General features: G+C 47.3%; 1 protein-coding gene across 1 annotated transcript in view; it reads left to right on the top strand.

The window, feature by feature from the left end:
• Positions 1–1,222: 1,222 nt before the first annotated feature.
• Positions 1,223–15,797, top strand: part of RORA (RAR related orphan receptor A) — a 706,525-nt gene continuing 691,950 nt past the window's right edge. The window contains exon 1 of the mRNA XM_026001846.2: positions 1,223–1,635. Within this exon, the coding sequence (XP_025857631.1) occupies positions 1,470–1,635 (166 nt within the window). The 5' untranslated portion in view covers positions 1,223–1,469. The remainder of the gene's footprint in view (positions 1,636–15,797) is intronic.

Raw genomic sequence — 15,797 nt, 5'->3', positions numbered from 1 at the left:
AATACACATATTTATGCCACCTTCTGGTATGTAATAATATTTTTTATTGTCAAAATTTGTGAGCTTTCTGAAAGGAAGGTGGGAGTGTGTGTTACAAATGTACTGATTTCATCGGTGTCTGGGCAGGCAAAAAGAACTGGTGAGTTGAGTACCGAGGCAGAGGAGGCAGGCTACTACCCCCGGAATGTTTTCCACTCACCCAATTTTTTGTCCCTTCATCCTGGAGTTTGGGGTCAAGGTAATAGGGATGCAACTCTCTACTGTCCCTGGGTTTCATTAAACACCTACTATGTGATGGTTGTCTTTCCATGGAAGGGAGGTGTAGAATGACGTCTACAACGATGTCACTTATTAGGAGCTGTTAATTATCTGGATTTTATCGTCGAGGCATTATTAATGCCTCTGCAGCCTATCTTTTTACGGACGAGACTGTACATTTAGTAGCAAAATTACCGGTGGGAATTGACAATTAGCAGCCGCACATGAACTAGCTGCCGAGTGGCATATTTCAACCCGCTTAGATAGTCACCAACCCAACGGGCCAAAGTTTTCTTCGGTGGAAACTGCCCTGCCAAGTGGTTTCTGGATCCTTCTCCGAGGAAACAGCGAAGAAAGCGGAGAGCCACCTCTTTCAACCACACCAGAAATTGCCCGTCCAAGGCGGTTCTAGTCCCCAAATGGGTTTCAGACACAGAAGTCTCTCAACGCACGTCTGGAAACCCACTGGCCGTCCCAATCCCCGAAGTAAGAAGTGCCACGTCCCCCTCCCCCCTCCACCTCCACCTGCACCTCCACCTCCACCCCACTCCATCCTCCTCTTCCTTCGTGTACCGGCCCAGGTCGGATTCCTTTTTAGTCTCATCCTCAGTCCCGGGCGGGCCGGCAGGGAGCTCCCTGCGGTTCCCCCAACGTGGATAATCCCAGGTGGCTGTTCCCAGGCTGGCTGCGTGCAGAGGGGCGCGAGTTCTGTTCCCGAGAGAGAGTCTCAGAAGTAGGCACGCAATCAGCTCGCCGGTCTCCATCTCGGTCCCGGGGCGGGGGCGGGGGCCGGGGCCGGGCCCGGGAGGACCGGGGCAGCGAGCGGAGCCTCTCCCCCGCTGCGCCCTCCCCCCCTGGCAGCCAGTCTGCGGCTCCCGCCTGGGGTCCGGAGGGTGGGGGCGTGGGTGTGGGGGCCGGCCGGGGAGGCTCTCGCTAGCGCTGCCTGTGGCCAGACCCGCCTCCCAGCCCCTCGCGGGCGCACACGGCCGCCCGCCCGGACACACTCCGCGCGCTCCCTCGCGCTCCCGCCGCCGCCGCCGCCGCCGCCGCCGCCGCCTGCTCTCTCGCTCCTGCTCTCCCCGGTCTCTTTCTCCCCCCTCTTTTTTTTTTTTTTTTTTTTTTTTTTGGTACCATAGAGTTGCTCTGAAAACAGAAGATAGAGGGAGTCTCGGAGCTCGCCATCTCCAGCGATCTCTACATTGGGAAAAAACATGGAGTCAGCTCCGGCAGCCCCCGACCCCGCCGCCAGCGAGCCGGGCAGCAGCGGCGCGGACGCGGCCGCCGGCGCCAGGGAGACCCCGCTGAACCAGGAATCCGCCCGCAAGAGCGAGCCGCCCGCCCCGGTGCGCAGACAGAGCTATTCCAGCACCAGCAGAGGTAGGAGGCTGCGAGAGGGGCTGGGGAGGGGGCGGCGGGCGCCCGGAGCGGAGCGGGGGCCGGCCGGGAGCGGGCGCCCGGAGCGCGGGGGCCGGGGCCGCGCGCGAGCCTGCGGCGGCGCCCCGAGCCCGGGGAGCCCCCCTCCCCTCCCCCCTCCGCCCCCCGAAAATGTTGCAAACTTTTGCAGCCCGTCCTCGGGTCTGCGGGAGCAGAGGGGGGCGGGGGCGGCAGCCAGGAGGGTTGACAGCCGGCGGGCTCACCCCCTGGCTCGGATTTTTCTGCAAAGAGAGGAGGAAAGCCGCGTAGCCCGAATGAAATACGCTCCCCCGAAATACGGAGGACCGGGGAGCGGGGGCCCGGGAAAGAAACTTTTAAAGCGGCAGTGTCCTTTTAAGAAGGAAGGAGGCAAAAAAAAAAAAAAGAAAAGAAAAGAAAAAAAAATGCGTTCATGGCCACCCTCCTCCCGCTTTACCTCTTCTCCTCTTGACAGTTTCGGCCCCGGCTGCCCCAGACCGGGTGTGTTTTCGGCGCCCCCCGCCCCCCGCCCGCCGCGGAGCGGAGGGGGTGCGGGGGGAGGGAGCGACCCGGGGAGTCCCGAGGGTGGAGAGGGGGCGCTCCTGGATCTGGGGGCGACGAGGGCACCTTCTCCGGGACGCGGCGGGTTTGGGTGGGTTTGGGGTTGGGAGGAAGGGCCGGAGAAAGCGGGGAGCGGGCGCGTGAGGCGCTCGCCCAAGTTGTCCGGCGGGCGCGGCGAGGGCAGATGCGCAAGTTTGCAGCCCCCGGGGGTCCGCAGCCCCGCGCCCGGGCCGGCGGGGGGCGTGTGCGCGGCAGCGCGCGGAGGGCGGCGGCGCCGAGGGGCGCTCCACGCGCCTCCCGAGTGAGCGTCTGCAAAAGCAAACAAGCAGACACGGAAAGATCGAAATGCACCCAAACTTATTTCTGCCCTGGGAATCCTTCCCTCTCCGAGGTTCCAGCGTTTCTGCAAGAACCTGGGAATGGTCAGCGGAGAGTTGAACGCTGGTTGGGTAGATAGTGCGAGAGATGCGCCCCCCTCGCCTCCCCCCCCCCAGCCTCGCCTCCCAGCGAGCTTTACACTTCATTTTGGAGAGTATGAGCCGGGGTAGGGGTGGGGTGGAGGGGGGGCTCCACTGCCCCCTCCTTGCTTTTTCCTAAAGTCGAGTTACTGGGGGGAAAGCTCACTCTCTGTCTTTCTTAAAGGTGTCAGAACCTGATGTAGGGTTTTTTTTTTTTCTTCTTTTTTTTTCTTGGAGGTGGCGGTGGGGGATTATTTATTTGATTGCGCCTGGAAGTTTGCAAAGAACAGGAGGAAGCTACGGCTTTAATTACTGTTGTAAATAATGTATAAATCACGCCTGTCACTCCGGAGGAAGCGGGCCCGCGCGAGCAGCCCGGGGCTGGGGATCCGGGGATGGAGGATCTCCCGCCCGGGCTTGGGCACCGGCCCCGCGCGCCCCCTCCTCCTGCCTCTCGGCTCCTGGCGGCGATGGGGGGGGGGGGCCGGGGAGCCGCTCCCTGCCTCTCGGTGTTACGGTTGGAGGTAGGAATATGGCTGATCATGTGCTGGCTGTTTTACAGTATTCCCCCCCCCCTTTAGCCACACCCCCTGTCCGGGCGCTTTCCCATTCACGGAATTCGAGTACAGTAAAAGCCATCAGGATGACACACACGAAAAACATTTAATTAAAGGCGATTTCCGAGGAGTGAACACGCCGAACCGGGTTTCAGCGGGAGGGGGTGCAGTCAGGGCCGGGAAGGCAGGAAGGGGGATCAAGGCTGGGGCCGGGTCCTGCCGCCGGCTCGGTGAGTTTGTGTGTGGAGAGCTTTTGGCTGCAAAGAGTATATTTAGACCCTGAGACGGTGGATTTGGAATGCGAGCGGGTTATGTAACAGGGTTAATCAGAAACACTGGAGAAAATCCCCTTCATGTGTTTTCTGAGTTTTTTTTTTTTAAAGGGGGGGGGTAACATAGTATATAGGAAGCCACATTAATTTCTAGTTTGTGCTGTCACCCCCATCTCTCTTAACCTCCCCCTTCCTGTGTGTTATTAGCATCTTCAGGTGTCATTCTTGCCAGGAGGTGTTCTTGCAAGAGATCAGGGTGGCAGGCTGCAGAACCGACTAACAAATCCGTAACTTGCTGTTCTTGCAAATTATGTAACGCTGGGGCATTCAGTACCACTAGCCCCCTAGGCTTAGCAAAAAGGGGAGAGGGACAAAGTAGAGGTGGAATGCATCTTACCCAGCTGACCTGTTGACCTTTGTCCCCTTGCCCCCTACAGAGTCACCCTCCACTCACTCTTCTTTGAACCAACCCGTGCCCCATCTCTCCAGAGATTTACTAGGGGGAGGGAGAAGAGGTAAGGCCCAAACACTCAACTCACATCCTGCACGCAGGCAGTAGGTTATGTAACAGTCTGAATGGAAAAAGGAAGGTCAGAGATGGAGGCATCCTTTAGCTAACACAGCAGTAGTAATAGCTTCCAGAAATTATGTGCATTTGCAGACTTTAACCTCAGATGTAGTGTCTGCTCCTCAGGGATACCAATCTGTGCGTGTGTGTGTGTGTGTGTGTGTGTGTGACCTAGGGAGAAGAAGAGAGAATGTGTAAGTATGCCTGGTAGATGAGAGTGATTTGAAAATGGGAAATGTTTGGGTTTTCAGATGATGTAATGGTGTTGGCAGAAAGTCGGCTCCCAGAGTGTAAGCAGCAAGAAAATTGGAGCTGGCATCCAGTATTAATGTCGCATAAATTACAATATCGGAAAGAAATTAACCTACACACTAGGTGATTACGCCTTTTTAATACTTAAAACATAAAGGCACACAACTCAAAAGGAAAAGCAAACATCATCACCTTATAATTAGCATTTTCAACCTCAAGGAGGATTGAATGGAGTTCTTGGCATTGGGTGAAGTGGGAAGCTTTTGGATTTGGGAGATGCTTTCCAGAGAGGTAGAGGGGTTAGCTTCCAGCCAGCCGGTGTTTGCAGTCCGCAGAAATTGTGGTCTGGATTCTCATGACATTGAGGTGACCTCATGAGACATTACCTGGGTAGACTGGAAGCTGTTATCGAATGCCAGACTCCTGGGAATCCCCGTGTGAATGGGCCGCGTACCCTTAGTGCCTGCGTTGCCAAAAATCAGTTGCGAGACTTTGTGATCTGAAAGACACGCCTTCCTTCCCCCTGTCCTTAAGGCTAGCAGGGAATGGTTAGCGGTGGTCAGGAAACTGTCCCGTTTTCTAGGTGGTATTAATGATGGCTGGTGTCATTCAGTACCAACTTTACAGCACAATGAAAGGCAAGAAAGGCAGGAGGCAACACGGGAAGTAAGAATGAAACGGAAAAAAACCACAGCGAATCTTTAATTTAACAAGGCTTACAGGGACTTCAGGGAGCCATAAGCATTGTGACATAACTGTTGTTAAAAACCCTTTTCCAGAATCTCGTTATTATATGCATGCCAGAAGCTTACATATTTCACTTCCCTAAAGTTATCCTCACAGGGCTGCGTGGCACGCAGTTGGCTTGGAACACCAGGGTTGTAGGTTGAAGGCTTTTAGGGCAGGCCGACCTCAGGGAAAAATCGAAACCAAAAGATGGGATTAACACTGAAAAGCTCGGTTGGGTTGAGATTGAACCCCCTGGAAGCTCAGTTTAGATTGACTTAAAATCAGTTAACAAGGCCTGTAGTTTTTTGTTGCCCTGTGAGGACTTCTAGAGTCACGTAACCAAAGTGCTTTGCCTCCACGCCCCCCTTCCAGTCTTGGCTGATTCGCTTTCTGGTAGGTACCCTTCTTGCCTGGCAATTTGTAGCCTTTTCTAGAGATTGATTCTCAGATCAACTTTTCTAGCATAGGCCTGGCTCTCCACAGTGAACAAGTGATGCCCCATAGTTTGAAAAGAGCTACTGGCTGGGATAAAATCCTTTGCCAGAGGAACTGAATAATTATTTTTTAAACTGAGGGACTTTAATTTTCCGGTAAATTGCTCATAAAAACATTTGTAATTATACCCTCAAAAAAATGTAATGGAATAATTTTAGGAAATGCATTTGGTGATAGTTATGATAACCTCTTCTGTTGCTTCCCCCTTATTTCTTAAGAAGAATTGTGTTCTTAATCCAGAAGTCAAATCCTGAGTAGCTAAAAACATGTACAGCAGACTCCTTATATGTTAGTCACCTGCTGGAATTTTCCAGAACCTACTAGCGTCATGAGGAGCCTTGGCTTTAGAGAATGTCTCCATTTCCAAAACTGAAATATGGAGTCTTCATGGAAGCCCTCACCATGAGACCCTTCAGCATGTGTTTTCAAGGCAGCAGAGGTGGTGGTGTTGGTAAGGGGTGTAGCACACGCTGCTAGTTCCACACCAGGCTCCTAAGTGGGATGTAGGGAGGTGTGAGGACATTATTTGTTGTAGTTGTGCCTCCAGGTGAAACGTTCTGGGGATTTTTGGTGACAGCCCAATTGCTTTTGGAAGCCATCTGACCCCTGTCCAGAGCTAACCTTTGGAATGCAAGTGAGACAAGCCCGTGGGTGCTTCTCCTTGGGCTATACTCTTGTCACTTCTGACTTAAGATGCACATTTTTCTCTACATTTTCCCATTTCTGATTCCAGAAAGTTGTGTGTTGTTGGAAGGGCAGACTGAGTTGGATGTCACTGGAAATTCTGTTTGTGTGGTCTCTTATAGCAGATGCCATTTTTTCTTTTCTTTTCTTTCTTTTCTTTTCTTTTCTTTTCTTTTCTTTTCTTTTCTTTTCTTTTCTTTTCTTTTCTTCTTTTCTTTTTTTTCTTTTCTTTTCTTTTCTTTTCTTCTCTTCTCTTCTCTTTTCTTCTTTCTTTCTTTCTTTCTTTCTTTCTTTCTTTCTTTCAAGATTTTATTTATTCATGAGACACACACACACACACACACACACACACACAGAGGCAGAGACACAGGCAAGGGGAGAAGCAGGCTCCATGTGGGGAGCTTAATGTGGGACTCAAACCTAGGACTCCAGGATTGCGTCCTGGGCTGAAGGCGGCACTAAACCGCTGAGCCGCCCAGGGATCCCCAGATGCCACTTTTTCTGAGAGCACTCTTCCTCTCTGCCCTCATCTTCTTAGTCTACTTGATGAATTGTGTTTCTTAGGTTACATGTGTCCTTATGTGTTTATGGAAGCGAAATACATAATGACATTTCAGGTGTCTGGGGACGGATTGTAATGTGACCGCCATGTGTGCAGAAGACTAAATTTGGTAGAAAATCCAGCTCTCTTCATATGACTTAACGTGCTGCTGCTTCCCCTCTTTGTCTTCCGTGAGCCATTGTTCAGGTACTTTGAGGTAGACGTCATCTACTCCCTTGAGGAGATTCCTGACCAGTTATCCCAGATTAGTGATAGATCTTCTAGAGCAACAAGAGTCTGCTTTGAAGGGCCTTCAGGTACCAGAGTGAATACTAACCTAGAATGTAGAATATCTTTCTGAATGTGAAGACTGTCATCCTGTTGAGAATATTAGAAACAGTCTCTCTCTCTTTCTTTTTCTCTATATGGTTCTCTCTTCTACCATTAAAAAAAAATGTTTTGTTTTTTTAGGGGAGGTGCTGATTGTGTGTGTGTGTGTGTGTGTGTGTGTGTGATTCATAATCGGAAATGTTGGTTTGGAAACGAGCTGTTCCATTTTTCACCCACCTTACTAAACCGTATGTTAAGAGAAATAAAAGTGAATCATTTTGAATTAATGCTTTGAAAAAAATTCTCCAGATAATCAGTGTTCAAGTGTTGATTAATATACAGTAAATCATGATTTTTCTATAAGGGTACCAAGGCATTACTAATGAATTAGTTTTTCTGGCTAACAGTAGATTAACCAGAAATCTCTTCTGTCTTTCTCTTTTTGAATTTTTTTTTTATTAATGTGCTAGTCCCCTTTCCTACCCTAGAAAGAACATTGGGAATGTAATTGAATCTTTCTTTGAGGTTTGAGGATCTTACAGTGCCACAGGGTCACTGTTCTGAGGATGAATTCTGATTGTACATTATAGAACTGTGAATGGAGACAGTGCCAGAGATTGGACTAAATCTGCCCTGATCCCAGCTTGGAAATTGTTTTTTTTTTCTGTTAAATCCTCGATGTCAGTATGTTTTGTTAGTTGCCTTCCTTGGCCTCTGACTTGCAAGGAGCAAGGCAGACATTCACTTTTAATTAGTTGACTCTAGTTACTTGAGGTTTGTACTTTCTAGGAAAATTTCAACCTGAATCGAGAACCTTAATTTTTTCCCTGCAGTTATGGTGGATGTAAAATCACTCTCAGATGTTTAGGAAGGCTGTTTTATTTACAAAGAAGTTATGTAAGGTATTACCGTAGCATTATGTAACTTCTTCCCCTACTTGTAATAATGGCAAATAGAAATATCGGCTAATTTTGCCTCTTCCTTAGATATGTTGAGAGGGTATCACAAATCCTAAAAACTAACATATTCTAGTGTTTGAGGGAAGACTTTCAAGAATATCAATAAAGAACGTTTAAATTCCCCCAAAGGAAATTCTCCTTTCAAGTTTGGGCCTTTGTTCACTGGGCCAGTGTGGGAAGCATGCCCAGGAGGGCACCATCAGAGGCTGACTTTCTCAGGGCCCTCCCACTTGACTTAATGATAGTCTGCGGTTATCTTCTGGCATCTTTGATGTCACAGCATTGCAAATTCATCTTAGGAGTCGTGGCGTTCTTTTGTGACAGCCCAGTTATTATTATTATGATTATTTTGTTTTTGGAGTAAGGACATCAAGGAGATTGTCTAGAGAAGTCCATAGGAGAGGAGGACGGGGCGTGATGAGGAATAAATGTGCCACGTCTTGTGGCTCGCTTTTTGCTCCCCCTTTAAATGCCGATGTGAAAAGGAGTCACAGGTACCAATTTCCATGTGTTGGTAGAAGAACGGTCTCTTGTTGTTTTTTCCTAACAGACGTTTATGACCTGCATTGACAGGTCATTATTACAGACTGTCCTAGCATCTTCCGTGCTATGGCACATTGACAGTGGCGTGGCCCTGTGGTTTCCTGGTGATTGTCTCGTCCACAGAAGTGAGGCCCTGGTGGCCAGCTGCAGGGCCCTCTGCAGTGTCCACCACCAGTGGAGAGTACAGGTCTCCCACGCCCTGAAAGGTGCCAGAGGACTGCAGGCTGTACCAGGAAGTTTCTGTACCAGCACCATTTGCCCTGAAGCTCAATCAGAGGCTGGAACTGAGTAGGAACCCTTATGGCATAGAGGATTTATAGTCTCCCAGCCTCGAATCATCTCTAGCAACATTATTGGGCATTTGAGTTTTGATTATGAACTATCTTAAAGTTGTTGTTGTTGTTGTTGTTTTTTGAATAATCAGGAAGTTCCTCCATCCATGAACGGACCGTAATAGATGAAACTCTTCTGGGGTGCAAGGAAGGGTGCCACTTAGTACAGGATCCTCAAGCCTGTGAAAGAGGCAGCGCACTGTTAAAAATACCTAGCTTACTTCGGGGGAGGATTTGGCTGAATGCTGATGAAGTTTATGAAATATGAATGTAGTGAAGTTGCTGTACGTAAGTGGTAGGCGTGTGTGAAAGAAGTAAGAAGAAATAAAATTGTGTATAAATGACACTCTGAAACTTGATGGAATTGTATACGTGACAGGAATGGTGACGTTTGGGTCTGTGCTTAATGGGGGAAAATAAACTGGCTTAAAGTCTATATGTCAAACTAGATGGGGGGCTAAAAATTATAGAAGATAAAATTATTGGACTTATTTTATGAGCAAAGGATGCTACCAAGGATAAATAGGCAGATTGCAAGTGGTAGAGGTGAAGCAGAATAGGGGGAAAAAAATGAGGAATCAACACTGGAATTTATAACGAGCTATGGTAATCACCGTTTTAAATAATCCCAACCATTAACTACTGTGCTGCTAGGTAGAGAATTAGTTATAGCCAAACAAAAGGCATAAATATGAGTTTTAGGTTGTATGGGAGAAATCCTCTTGATCCCCAAAGCATAAATGCATGTACTGAGAAGCAAAGCTACACACGATGTAATTTTTTCTGTCTTATCCCAATTAATTGACAGGCAACTGTATGCCTCTTTCCTGAAGGTGACTTTACAATCTCCAGACACAGACATTTCTCTCAGAAGTGGAGTGAAGGAAGGAGAACCACAAGCTAAAGTGTGTGTCACTGGGTGAAGTATTTTGGGGGGAGAGATAAGGGTACAGTAGGGGATCGGAGCCTTGCATACAGGGATGAAGAATGCCTGTTTGGGGCTGGGGAGTGGGGGCTGTGAACGAGGAAGGGAATCTCTAGAGGGAAGGAGACTTCTGTGCAAAGGAAAATGAAATTAGCATTGACTCTGAAATGGCTCGGAATGTGACTTTCTAATTTTAAATTATCTTTAACAAGGGCAATGAAAAGAGGAAAAGTTGACACTTTGAGAAGTTATGACGAACTTGTCGAGAATGCCAATTGACAAAGGCAGGTAAGGGAATACTTGGAAAAACAGAACAAGAACAGGTCTGAAGGGCATGATGATCTGCTTCCTAGCGTGTTAAGGGAATTGGCGGGCATGTTTATTGACTCTTCCAATTAGTTTTAAAGAAACCTGAAGAAATGGACAAAGACGGAGAAAAGACAACCAGATGTGATTCTGCTCTTCCAGAAGCAGAGAAGCTTTTCTCATCCCATATGATCGATGCCAGTCCTGGGGAAGACTCACTGTATAGCAGTTAATGGATTTTCAACATACCAATCACAGAAGAAACAAGGGTATATTTAGCAAGTCTAAAAACTCTTCAATAAACTGCATTGCTTTTCATTTTCACTGTACAGTCATAAAGCCAGGGGATGGTAAGAAGGCCATGGTAATGATACAGCGTGTACTCCCAGGAACGTTTGTATGATGGGGATATTACGTCTGAAAGGACAGGGCATCTGGGAGGATGAACTGCCCATAACTCTCAATTGTCCAGGTAATGAAGCATTGGAAAGCAAACGCAAATGAAATACTTTGATAATCAAAAGTGATTCTTCTTTTAGTGATCATATTAGTTGACTGATGGTGACAGGTATGAAATTGCGAGTTGCGTGTAGCCATTTCTGGCACTCGTGGTCCACTTCTGATGAGCATGTTGATGTGGAAAGTGGGAACCCGGACGGTTTCTATAGACCGGGCTGTGAACCCAGAAGATGTAAAATTTCACAGCGTGAAGGACAAAGGTTGAAGATTAGTGAGGCCCTAAAATTTCTTGAGGCCTTACAGAGAATCAGTTGGAGAACTGACGCTACACTGAGAGGCTCTAGCAAGTCCTAAAGCTCGTTTTTCTCACCTCGAGCTTGAGGGTGTGTGCTAGGTGTGTGCTAGGTGTGTGGTGCTCACTCACCATGCTGGTGCCAGTGCTGTTTTATTAGCCCAAGACCTGTTAGACACAGAAGCGGCCTTCTAAATCATCTAGGCTGGCCCTTCTCCTTTAAACTGACGCTCACAGAGATCTAATAATGTGCCTGAGTTCCCATTCCTAGTAAGTGGCAAGACTGTGACAAGAGTACGGGTCATCTACTTTGTAGAAGTGTTCCAGTGTTCCTTGCCTTTGTGTGCTGTGCCGAGATACTCGGAAATTCCAGCAGGTACAGAATCAATTTCCTGAACCCCTCTCCCCGTCCTGCCAGGTAACCCCCCTGAGGATATTATGATGCATACACAGGTTAATCCAGCATGAGGTAGCTGACATCTCTGAAACTCAATGCATGTGACGTTGGTTGTGCGTCAGTAATGGAGCATTATCAGTAATTGTTATGTTTTCATATCCCACTTTGAATATTATATAAAAATTAGCTCATGAACTGGTGGCCGTGTCAGTAAAAGCATTCTGAAGCATAGTAAAAATAGTGCCTGTATCTTATGCACTGCTGATTCCGTAGAAAGTAAAATAGAGGCTCTGGAAGGGAGCGTCTTGTCATCGGTGCCAGCCTGAGCGGTTATGCTCGCTAGAGCTGGATGCAGCCAGAGGGTGGAATGGAGAGGCTGGCTCTCAGCAACTGCCCTTTTTCCTCAAGGCAGAGGAAAGGCTGTGTCTTTTATAAGAGATGCTCAAGAGGAAGTCCACCTGTGGAATACTATGTAGCTAGTAAAAATCCTATTCCAGTAGAAAAGTATCTCTTGATAGGGGAAAATGTTTGTCATCTATTAGTGAAAAGTAATAACCTTCATAGCAGTGTGCCCAGAATGACATCATTTCTGTAAAAAACTATAGTGTGTGTATTAATATGGACCCACGTACACCTTAATAATGAAATGATAAAATGGTTATTTTTAGTGTGAGTTTCTTTTTTTTTTTTTTGTGCCCTTCTGTATTTTTGACTTTCCTGCATTATACGTGTATTACTTTTGTAACTAGAGAAAAATAAATCTTATTTTTTTTCTAAAAAAAGATTGTTTGTATGTTGTGAAACTGGGGGTGCATTGAAGGAACTAATTCTGGGCTTCGTATGTCCCACAGAATTGCTCAGTATTTCAGGATGGGCCAAGTTTACTGGCCCCAAGAGCAGTACCTCTGACAGTCGCATTCAGCCAGGATCGTCAGGAAAACAAGGTTCATTTAGCTTGCGTGTGAAAAGAAGCATCCAATATTGGAATTTATTGCCCTTTAGGGCAATATCTTTGAGGTGTTTATACTGTGATCTACAATGAGAAAAACATACTACATTGTGACCCAGTACACACACACGTGTGCACGCACACATGCATGCGCATACATACCACAAGTACATGCAATAAACTTTTCATGTAAAATATTTATCCTTTACCTGTGATGCACTGTTATTTTTGCTCTATTATTTAAAGACAAGATATAAATCATGAGCCACCAAATTGGTTTCATGATCTATTTATGGGCTGTCTCTCACAGTTTTAAAAACCCCGTTGTGGACATGAGGTAGAAGCAGCCTTTTTGTGAGCCATGGCCTGGTGGTAGGAGGGAGGGAGGGGAGGGGGAGAAGGGGAGGTAGAGGAGGGATGGAGTGTTTCCACAGTAACTGATGTTGGACTCCAGGTGTTACTCATTATGATTTCAGGGAGGAGGTGGGGGATGGAAAATAATGTAAATACTTATTATTTGTAATCATACGGTATCTTTATACCACTTTTAGCACATGCTCATTAATACCCTGTTACCTTTAGACATGCATCTGCCAAGACTGGCTCAGAATGTAGATTCTGGGATCCCCGTTGCTTGGATTTGATGTCACTGTGTAAAAGCCCAAGGATGGCGTTCTGGACAGAGGTTTGCCGAGCACTTTGTGTGTGAACACAGCAAACAAGATTGAGGGCCGATCCCTGCCTTCCTGGATCTTGCATTCTAGGGGTAGCATCTCTCAGTGAAGCCCACGGTCTGGAGGTTCTCTTCTAAGTGCCTGTTGGACGTGGCCATCCTTAGCCGTCTTCCTCATACATGCTTTCACCCTTCCCCTCTTCTTCTTTCCAACCCAGTGCTCCCATCTTCTATCCCAATCTCTCTTTGCTTCTTGAAAGCGTGCAGTGGCTTTAGATAAGGCTACGAGATAAGACTCACCCTCTCCCTCCTGCAGTTCTCGTGATCCCTGTCTTCTTCAGTTGTCAGGTGGGCCTGGCTCATGCAGTAAGCACGTAACCTCTTCCTTTGCCGGGTTGCTTTATACTGTCTTACAGTGTTATTTCCCGGCTAGGTGTCTAGTCTCCCCAAGAGGACTGGCACCGTGGTTTATCCTGTTACTCCTGCGCAGTGCTTTGCGAAAAGTCAGTGCTCATTAACTGTGTAGAGCATCTCTTTCACATTGCCCTGCCAAGCCGGTCACTTTTTCAGTAGATTCAGCGCTCTACTTCCCAACTCTGCAAGCACAGCTTCTACTCACTCAGACTTCCAGCTGGGCCTTGGGTATGGACCCAGCTGCCCTTCTTTGTCCCATTTCTGTCTCTCTCAGATCTACCAGTCGTCCCCTCCATGGCAGGTTCAGGCCTGCTCCAGTCTTGAGCAACTCAGATGAAGGCCAAACATGTTGGGAAACAGCATGTATGCGTGTTATGAGCCAGCCGGGAGTCAGGCAGACCTGGGCCAGAGGCCCAGGTGTGCTGGGTGCTGGCTGTGTGACTTAGGTAAGTGCATTCATCACTCATTCTGTTTCTTTCATCACCTGAAAACTAGAGATGTGTATGATGCTGGCTTCCCAAGATGGTTGAGGGTGACCTGTGATTAGGCACGCATGGCACCTCGCAGGGTGCCCATTAGGCCTAGACTGTAGCTCCAGTGATGGTGGTGATTATGGAGCACATACAGATACAGGAGCTTCTGTTGCCTGTCTCCTCCTCAGGTCTGTGACTCCCTTTCCTCAGATCATTCCTCTCTGGTTCTGATTGGTTGCTCTATGGAACAAGCCAGGCTATCTGAAGGCATTGGAAGCCTTACCTTTTACTGCTAGTTCCCTTTCCTGACTGGATCTGCCCTAGTCACTCAGCTCAGCCACCATGGGCTGAATCTTTGTGAAGACAAATCACTTAAGCTCAACCTCATCACTCACTTGGGCTTCCTGAGCTTCCACCTCACACCTTCCACTGAACCTGAACAGGGCCCATTTCTGCCTGTCTCCTCCCCCCACTTTTACTCTTCCTTTTGCCCTGCTGGCTACCCCCTCCAGCTGTTGAGGCTGTGGGAGTGCCCTCCTTCCCACTGAGCTCCAGAGCTCTCTCTCCCGCCTCATTTTTCAGCAACCCATCATCATTCCTTGCCCTCCCTTCCCCTTTACTCACTTTCTCCTCCCTGCCAAAAATCACATTGGAGAAGCTTGTCTGCGAGGGTTCCATTCAACTTGTTCTACATTAATGCTCCACTACGGTGACCCACTGCTGAGTCTTTCACTTGTAATGTAATCTAATAATTTACATGCACTTTGCAAGCAATACTCTCAGAGACTCACAACCTGCTTGAAATTGCTCTGCTGTTACAGTAGTTGAGCTGATGAGAGAGAGCAGTGTGAGAAAGAGTAGTTATGGGTACCACAGTGGTACTGGGTAAACCCAGGAAAATAATGTTAGCATAAGGTGAGAGTGTGCTGATGGATTATAATATCCTTTCTTAGAGAATCAATTAAGCTTGCTGAGGGTCTTGTATTGATTTTGGCTTATAATTGGACAAGGCTGGGTCAAAGTATAGTAGGTAGAAGCATTAGCAAGGAAGAGGAAATGAAGCAAGAGTGGAAACCTGTCTTTCTGGGATGCTGTGAAAATATTTTAGTTTCAATATCTTATATGACTTTTACAGAATTAATTGACACTCTGATTAGGTTGTTTTATTTCTTTACTCAGAGATGTTGGAAGCCAGTTATAATATCCAGTAGTCATGAAAATAGAGTAATGCTGTAGTAATAGTGCCATTGTAAAGTGAATTACACCATTAATTACGCATCTATTTTGTCTAATTTGTATTGTGATTGTGTGGGTAATACACACATTTACAGGCATAGAGTAGCTGGTTTTTAAGAAACAGACTCTAGCTGAGAAGCCCCAATCCTATAATATTGAACAGTTAGTGAAAATAAGCCATTGTTCAGTGAAGAAGTTCATCTTTATATATATATTTTTAAAGATTTTATTTATTCATGACAGAGAGAGGCAGAGACACAGGTAGAGGGAGGAGCAGGCTCCATGCAGGGAGCCCAATGTGGGACACGATCTTGGGACCCCAGGATCACACCCTAAGCCAAGGGCAGACACTCAACCACCCAGGTGTCCCGACATCTTTATATATTTAAATGTGAATGTATGTCTATGTATATACACACACATACACACGTGTCCATATACATATATGCACAGGCACACACATATATTGTGCCAGTCAAGCAAATCAAGAAAATACATGATAGGGGATCCCTGGGTGGCTCAGCAGTTCAGCGCCTGTCTTTGGCCCCAGGTGTGATCCTGGGGTCCCGGGATCGAGTTCCGCGTTGGGCTCCTGGCATCATGGAGCCTGCTTCTCCCTCTGCCTGTGTCTCTGCCTCTCTCTCTCTCTCTCTCTGTCTATCATGGATAAATAAAATCTTTTTTTTTTTTTGGATAAATAAAATCTTAAAAAAAAAAAAAAGAAAATACATGATGACTGTGG

The sequence above is a fragment of the Vulpes vulpes genome, chromosome 15 (assembly GCF_048418805.1).
Source record: "Vulpes vulpes isolate BD-2025 chromosome 15, VulVul3, whole genome shotgun sequence".
In the NCBI taxonomy this organism is placed as follows: domain Eukaryota; kingdom Metazoa; phylum Chordata; class Mammalia; order Carnivora; family Canidae; genus Vulpes; species Vulpes vulpes.
Note: the sequence above shows the minus strand (reverse complement) of the source record. Positions and strands in the feature narration are given on the sequence as shown.